General features: G+C 44.8%; 1 protein-coding gene across 1 annotated transcript; it reads right to left on the bottom strand.

Annotated features, from left to right (window-relative positions):
* Positions 1–1018: 1018 nt before the first annotated feature.
* On the bottom strand, positions 1019–3034 carry LOC306932986 (piggyBac transposable element-derived protein 3-like; the record flags this gene model as incomplete). Its single annotated transcript, XM_079514955.1, has 3 exons — positions 1019–1297; positions 1415–1882; positions 2003–3034. The coding sequence occupies 3 exons, from the start codon at positions 3032–3034 to the stop codon at positions 1019–1021; spliced, it is 1779 nt and encodes a 592-aa protein (XP_079371081.1).
* Positions 3035–8839: the final 5805 nt, after the last annotated feature.

Genomic DNA, 8839 nt, shown 5'->3' with positions numbered 1-8839 from the left:
TTACGAGGTTTTTTCCCCCCATTTTTGAGTGGTGTAAACCACTCCTACAACTGGCTTTGTTAGTTTGTCTGTCTGTCTGTTCGTACCACAAAATGAGCATGGTTGCTATGGTCACCCAGTTCACACGAGTGTGATTTCATTACGTCAGACATTACGTCAGACCACAGCTGATCAGTCTATATAAGACCTTACACCACTCAGTTCACACGGGTGTGATTTCTTTTTATACTTTTCATTGGTTCAATATATTTTTGAGTGGTGTAAACCACTCCTACGACTGGCTTTGTTAGTTTACGTGTCTGTCTGTCTGTCTGTCTGTGCTCAAAAAATGAGCATGGTTGCTACGGTCACCCAGTTCACCCGTGTGTGATTTCATTACGTCAGACATTACGTCAGACCACAGCTGATCAGGCTATATAAGACCTTACACCACTCAGTTCACACGGGTGTGATTTTTTAACCAACACACAGATGTAGTAAATGGTCTTTAACCCTGTAAGACCCGGATGTATTTGTACTTGCAATTTTTTTTTTAAACCTTTCAGATGGTCTTGTAGGAGTACTTTGGAGAGGAAAATATAATGTTTTTATTTTTTTAATCTTTTGGTAAGTTTTTATGCAAATGTTGCCATATAGCAACGTTGGGTCCATCACATAGCAACATTTCCTATAGGCCCTTTTTATGGATAACATGGCGAATGTGTAATTACTTCACTAAAACAACTTAAGGATTCATTTATATGGTTTATTATTTGGCCTCAATTATGAATAATATTTGGCCTCAGAACAGTATACATTATGAATAATAACACCAATAAGCCATATTTGTTAATACATTTTATTAAAAGAACAAAATAAAAATCAGTACAATATATGTAGTAAAGAAACATAATAACCTAAACCATTTTCAGTGGTCACACAATACTGTCTGGCCAACTCACTGATTTGCATTGATAAAAGGATGCAAGCTGCTCTCCACCCAATATGACACTGCACATTCCTGACAATTCACACCTGCTCAGTTGTGATAGTCCCAGAAACAGTTTTTCTCTCCTGCAAAGCACAGGCGGACACCACACTTGTTGCAGCTCACAATGGTGTAACCTGAACAACCAGTATTCCTGCAGCGCCCTTTCTGTGTCTTCATTGGGAAGTGTCCAACTTGGTCTTTGCAAACATCTGATGGATGATGTGGTCGTGCCACCTTGTATGGAGTGTGGCTCGGACTCTCTTCCAGTTGTCTCTTCTGAGCTGAAGATGGCCGTCCCCTCTTTGGCGTTCTGACTGCAGTGTCCACCTGATTAGAACAGAATAAATTAATATACACATCAAAGATTCATCAGGATACAAGTCTGAGATAATGCAAACAGTGAAATATTAAAATGACAGATGGTAAACAGAACTTGATTCTTACCAGAATGAGAGAGGATGCAAGTCGTGCCTGGAAGAGTCTGAGTTTCAGGACGTCTTTCGGTGGGACCTTGAGAGCTTGGCACTCCCGTTTGTAGATCAGCCAGGCGTTGACCACAGCAAGGTAGATGGTGTGCCAGAAGATGTACATGTACCAGCGACGGGCTTTCAGAGGGAACTTGTACAAGGCTGTGAGGGAGTCCAGCAAATCCACACCGCCCATGTTCTTGTTGTAGAGTCCCACGATGTATGGCCTTTGAACATCGATGTAGGTCTTTCTGACCTTGTCCCAGCGCTGAGTAACATCCACGGGGTCCACTCCAGCAAAGGATGAGACAAGAGTGACTGTCCTGCTGTCAAACCACTTGACCACAACAATGCTCTGGTCCTTCTCGACTCTGTAGTCAAAGGCCCCCCTCCCCTTCTTCTTCAAGCTTTTGTCATCTTCGAGGGTGAGGTTTGGTAGGCGGACCTGTGTGATTGAATGAAAGAATGAATGGTTTTATTAGTAAGTTGTACAGAAGCACACATACAGAAGCAATATGAAAAGGATAACCAAAAGCATATAACTTGTTATCATTGTGGTCATTACCTGTCTTGCTGTCCCCGTGTAGTGAATGCCGCGACCAAGGAGCCTCTCTACCAGTGGAGCAGATGTGAAGTAGTTGTCCGCGTATATCTTGTAGTTCTGCCCGTTGGGCAGTGTCGAAGCAAGCTTCATGACGACATCCCCCGACAAGCCAAGTTCAGATTTGGCTCGTACGCCATCGATGCTCCCTTGGTAAACGTCAAAGTCACAGATGACGCCACTGATCCCTGTTCTGACCCACACTTTGAAGCCCCAGGGGTGTGGCTTGCCTCTCATGTACTGCTTGATGGAACTGAATCTTCCCTTGAATGGAATCATCATCTCATCCACAGAGTTGTGCTCTTCTGGAACCACCTGTAGGCACTTCTCTCTGAACAAATCCAGCCATGGTCGGAGTTTCCAGAGTTTGTCCTTCTTGTCCTTCTCTGGCACGGTCAAGTTGTCAACCAGATGTAACGAGGTCAACAAAGACTGAAATCGGTTGCGTGGCATCACATCAGCTACAGCCGCGTTTCGTGTGTCTGCTTCCCAGTACATCCGGCATCCATTCATTTGAGAAATGCCCATTCTCAGATACATCCCCAACATTTGCTCAATTTCTTTTGGACTTGTGTTGACTGATGTTCCTTTTGTTTGAAGGCTGTAAATGTTTGTGTTCGTTGTGAGAGAGTCAATCATGTCTTTGGACACAAACTGGCGGAAGTACTGCAGTGGTGTTTGGAGAGAACTCAAATCTTCAGAGGTCAGAGGTGGGCCAGAAAAGTCTGTATTAGGGCTGATGAAGTCCTTCTTCAGCCACTGATATCTTGAATCACGGCGCTGAGCGGGTTTGGTCAGTTGGGGCGGCTGAATGTCTGCTGGGCGGTCAGTGGGTTCACTGGGTGGTTGGTTTTCTTTGGACCCCACGCCACAGTCCTCTTCATCTGACTCTTCATCAGTCTCATTGATGTCTATGTCAACATCACTCTCTCCGTTCATCACCATATCCAGAACATCCCTTGCTGTGAAGCGAGGCCCTTTCTTTAGTTGTGGCATTCTGAAAGGCATTCTGAAATGAAATAAAGACATACCGTTAGTACATTTAGTAGTGCTAAGTTCTTACACATCACTGCTCACTGCAGGACAACATTTCACAAGTCATACAATACTGTCTGGCCAACCTATTGTGTGATGATGATTGCCCCTAAGTGGGCATCATCATCATGAATAATTAACAACCCCCACAACCCCCCCCCACAACCCCCCAACAATTACCACATTGGTCCCACTGTCCTTCTAGTATTGAAAGAAAATTAAACATACTGAGAAATAACACGGGAATATATTGGTTAAACTATAGTTGAATATTTATTGTTTAGGGGGAGAGAGAAAGTTTGGGTGGACATTTTCTGAGGCTTACAGCTCAAAGCAAACAATTCAGTTTTTGTGAACAAAGGAACCAGCTGAGGACTCCTAACATAAAATTGTATGGTTCTGACTGTTGGTATGGTTACAAATATCATTGGAAATTAGAAATTAAAGTAAAAATGCACATATAGCCTACTCTCTCTCTCTCACTGTTTCTCTCTCTCTGATTAAACTGATTAAATCTATTGTGAAAACTATATATAAGGCTGAACAGTAGCAGGTGAACATTAGGCCTATACCCTTGTATTTTTTGCCACCAAGATAGGCCAACGTTGACCAAAAGCAACAAGTATGAATCATGCTCTAATTTAATGTGGGACATATATTTCACAATAATAACATATGTATGTATGTTCTAGACATTGTAATGTTCACCAAAACAAATATTACAGGCATATTACTTACGTTTTTGTGAGGAATATCTTCCAGAGAAAAAAGTGTTGTTGTTCCAGCAGAGAATTAGCCCTGATTTATATTAAATGATCATTAACGCCGGTCTGCTCGTCAGTCTCTCCGTCATGGTACAGTATATCTGGGAGTGCTCAACTGGATTTCCATTTCACTGTAGCTGCTATGATAGCATGTGAAGATCTAGCAGCAGTAACGTAGAGCGACATGGAAGCCGAGGGGGTTGCAGGGAAGGGAACTACATGTTTGAAATATTGATCAGCTTCTCTGACCCCGCATGTGCTTGAACTGCTGCTGTGAAACGATCGAATCAGACCAGAAGGAATTTTAATGCAATGTTTAAACCCAAGACCTTTAACACAGATGACCCGACCTGCAGTCAAACGGGTTATTAATTTCAAAGGGGGGTTTCATCTACAGTATGTTATATAAAACAGCAAAGCACTAGAAATGCCACGTCGAGGTCGTATGCATATATGCCAAACAGTTGCCGCTTACGCCCATGTATGGTCAGACTCACAGGGACAAATTAGCCATTGGGCCAGTGGGGCCGTGGCCCAGGGGCCCTTGGCTCTCAGGGGCCCCTAGGGGAAATTGGACCATGCGGTACTAGGTTTGACACCCTGAAAAGGGCGTTTGGGGCCCTTCATTGGCCATTGATTTTGTTTAAAAAAAAAATTGTTAGATTTTGTAAAAATGTAGGTCAATATGATAAAAACACGAAAATGTCGTGTGCCCGCGCGCTATGGGGGCCCTGCAAGAATTACCGGCCCAGGGGCCCTCGTGGGGTTTACTCCGTCCCTGCAGACTCATGTAGTATACTGTATACGTATGTAGTGTATGAAGACTTGTCTTTTGATGGAATTTCATGAACATCGAACAACGTTTCATGAGGCGACCTTGACTTTTGATTAGTTCACCCTGAGTCCAAGTGGATGTTTTTTGTGCCAAATGTCATGACATTCCCTCAAGGTTTTACTGAGACATTCTGGTGCACGGAAGCTCTGATCATGAGCAAGCAGAAAAAATCCATTACTAACCCTATCAGAGATTATTTATTTATAGAGATGGGCGAAGTTCATTGGAGCCACTAGAGGCGAAATGGTACACAAAGCCTACAAATGGTCTCCTCAATAACGTAGGCGTGGTTTGCTCCTCCCCTGACCTTCCCCCCACCCTCCCCCTCCCCTCTCCCAGGCTGTTTTACACAAACTGATAGACCTTAAGGCATACATGGGCAACTGGCGGCCCCCAGGGGCCACATACGGCCCCCACCCTCACTTAATGTGGCCCTCAGGTTAATATCAGAACACTGATCTATAATTGATTTCAGCTGGTACAACTCCATCCAAACATGACCTGCTTTATTCAGGATTTCAATTCAAATATAGCAAAAATAGCAGATCTACAAGCTCAAAAAAGCTGAGCTTGTAGATCAGCTATTTTTGCTGAGACAGTAATACATGCAATGTGGCCCTCTGGAGTGAGTGTGGAACTATAGTGGCCCTCTGGAGTGAGTGTGGAACTACTGTATAGTGGCCCTTTAGAGTGAGTGTGGAACTATAGTGGCCCTCTGGAGTGAGTGTGGAACTACTGTATAGTGGCCCTTTAGAGTGAGTGTGGAACTATAGTGGCCCTTTAGAGTGAGTGTGGAACTATAGTGGCCCTTTAGAGTGAGTGTGGAACTATAGTGGCCCTTTAGAGTGAGTGTGGAACTATAGTGGCCCTTTAGAGTGAGTGTGGAACTATAGTGGCCCTTTAGAGTGAGTGTGGAACTATAGTGGCCCTTTGGAGTGAGTGTGGAACTATAGTGGCCCTCTGGAGTGAGTGTGGAACTATAGTGGCCCTTTAGAGTGAGTGTGGAACTATAGTGGCCCTTTAGAGTGAGTGTGGAACTATAGTGGCCCTCTGGAGTGAGTGTGGAACTATAGTGGCCCTTTAGAGTGAGTGTGGAACTATAGTGGCCCTTTAGAGTGAGTGTGGAACTATAGTGGCCCTTTAGAGTGAGTGTGGAACTATAGTGGCCCTTTAGAGTGAGTGTGGAACTATAGTGGCCCTTTAGAGTGAGTGTGGAACTATAGTGGCCCTCTGGAGTGAGTGTGGAACTATAGTGGCCCTTTAGAGTGAGTGTGGAACTATAGTGGCCCTTTAGAGTGATTGTGGAACTATAGTGGCCCTTTAGAGTGAGTGTGGAACTATAGTGGCCCTTTAGAGTGAGTGTGGAACTATAGTGGCACTTTAGAGTGAGTGTGGAACTATAGTGGCCCTTTAGAGTGAGTGTGGAACTATAGTGGCCCTTTAGAGTGAGTGTGGAACTATAGTGGCCCTTTAGAGTGAGTGTGGAACTATAGTGGCCCTTTAGAGTGAGTGTGGAACTATAGTGGCCCTTTAGAGTGAGTGTGGAACTATAGTGGCCCTTTAGAGTGAGTGTGGAACTATAGTGGCCCTCTGGAGTGAGTGTAGAACTATAGTGGCCCTCTGGAGTGAGTGTGGAACTATAGTGGCCCTTTAGAGTGAGTGTGGAACTATAGTGGCCCTTTAGAGTGAGTGTGGAACTATAGTGGCCCTTTAGAGTGAGTGTGGAACTATAGTGGCCCTCTCCATCGTCAAAGTTGCCCACCCCTGCCTTAAGGCATTAAATATATAATATCACAATAGAATAGACGACAAACACTACAAGATTGAGTGTTGTCTCTTTGGTTTCAAAGGTGTAGCAGTGATTAAATGGAGGAAGCCTCATTTAAATGTAGCAGCTTGTTTTGAGAATGGGCTTCGATTGTTGTTGAATAGAAATGTGGAACTAATTAGAAAAACTCAAGAGAGAGTATTAGCGACAACTAAAGTCCAAAAGTCTTGATCGTCGTGTCACTCATTAACATAAATAAATATAGTATAATTACTATAGAGAGCCCTCGGGGAATACTGCAGTAAAGTAAGTACAGGGTTTAAGTGTTTACACGCCTTCTCTTTCAGAAGCACTGCAGCCCAAGCTGTCCGTTCTGCTTGCAACTCCACCGCACTGCTCGTGTTTAGTTCATTATGGACGGCGAACCCCTTTTGGGGTTTTAAGCATTACGTTTCACTTTAGCTGTTGAAAAATAGCAGATCTACAAGCTTGTAGCGCGGCACCGAGTGCCGCGCTACAAGCTTGTAGGTCTGCTATTTTTGAAAAATCGTGAAAATGTGCCTCAAATCTGAATATATATTATTTCAGAGCGAATGTTTCTTAGCTCAGATCTTTGCTTCTGGGAGGGTCCCTGGAACTACATATTTTCAGATGGGGGTCGGCGGCCAATTACATATAATTTTTGGGGTCCTTGACATGAAATATTGAGAACCACTGATACAGAAACATGAGGTTTTTCAGAAATTTTTCATGATTTAATAAATTGACGTCAGGTCTAAAGGGGTTAGTTTACCGCCAACAGAGGGATTATTGGTTCATTGAAGTGAGTTGTCTCCGCCGTCATCACATCGCTCCGGGAAGTCTTGTTGAATCAGCAGATTGACAGCTGATTACTGCTGAGGCGTACATGACTCCCATGGTCTGTCTACCGTGAAGTAGCACAATGCTTCATTAACACATTTGCCACCGTTGGCGTGAATCTAAAGCCCTGCTCGCACAGGATTAGTATTACCCCAGGACCCTGGTGTTGTTTGCTGAATTATGGTATAGTAATTTGGCCTGTAATTATTACAGCCCAAATCACAGACATTGTCGATTCGCACAAGATTAAAACACAGATGTATCACTATTATTAGTATTTTGTTAGGTGTTTCAGTGCAGTTGTTTCTGGTCTTGATGTAGTGTTTGAGTGGTTTGGAGAGCATCTATGTTTTGTTGATGTAAGTGTATTGTGCTGTGTCGACATGTTTAATGTATTGTTTTGTCTACCTGTATGTACTATGTACTGTATTCATTGTGTTGTGCCCAAGGACCCCCTCTAAAACGAGTTGATACAACTCAAGGGGCTATGCTCTAAAGAAATACAATTTCAATATATAGATGTCGGGGTCACGGTGGCACAGTTGGTAGTGCTGTCGCCTCACAGCTATAGAAGGTCCTGGGTTCGATTCCCGCTGTGGGCACTGGGGGCGTGTTCGCTCCTCCGCGTCATCAGTGCCCATACCTGAGGCGGGGTTGGCGAAAGGGCCTTTCTGTGTGGAGTTTGCATGTTCTCCCCGTGTCCCGTAGGGTAGGTACCCTCACATGTTCTCCCCGTGTCCCCCTAGGGTAGGTACCCTCACATGTTCTCCCCGTGTCCCCTAGGGTAGGTACCCTCCCATGTTCTCCCCGTGTCCCCTAGGGTAGGTACCCTCACATGTTCTCCCCGTGTCCCCTAGGGTAGGTACCCTCACATGTTCTCCCCGTGTCCCCTAGGGTAGGTACCCTCACATGTTCTCCCCGTGTCCCCTAGGGTAGGCACCCTCACATGTTCTCCCCGTGTCCCCTAGGGTAGGTACCCTCACATGTTCTCCCCGTGTCCCCTAAGGGTAGGTACCCTCACATGTTCTTCCCCTGTCCCCTAGAGTAGGTACCCTCACAAAAACATTCAGTAATCCTGGTCTCTAAACTACCTCCCCCTGGCCAGCCGGGGTGCCTGATGGAGGGGAAAGGAACTGGTCAGAATAACGTGTTACTTCCGTCCAGTCAGGTGAAAAGAAGCAGCTTGGACTCCTCATGTATAGAAGGAAGCATGAGGTCAGTCCGCTGCCCCCCCCAGGTTGGCAGAGGAAGTGTAGCGCCCAGGATTACATTGGATAATTGACACTGGGTGAAAAAAATGTGTTGCAAAATCGTGGGATAAAAATTATAAAGTCCTCCGTGATTATTCCATATTATGAGGTCCTGGGGTACGTAATACTAATCCTGTGCGAATAGGGCCTAAGTCTTCTATTATAAATCAATCTGACTGCCCGTCATTGGCGTAGATCAGGGGTGGGCACCTTTGACGATGGAGAGGGCCACTATATCTACACTCTCAATTTGCAGGTGCAAACTCACAGTGCTTCATATGAAAGAAT

This window comes from Electrona antarctica, assembly GCF_951216825.1.
Source record: "Electrona antarctica genome assembly, chromosome: 11".
Lineage (NCBI taxonomy): Eukaryota > Metazoa > Chordata > Actinopteri > Myctophiformes > Myctophidae > Electrona > Electrona antarctica.
Note: the sequence above shows the minus strand (reverse complement) of the source record. Positions and strands in the feature narration are given on the sequence as shown.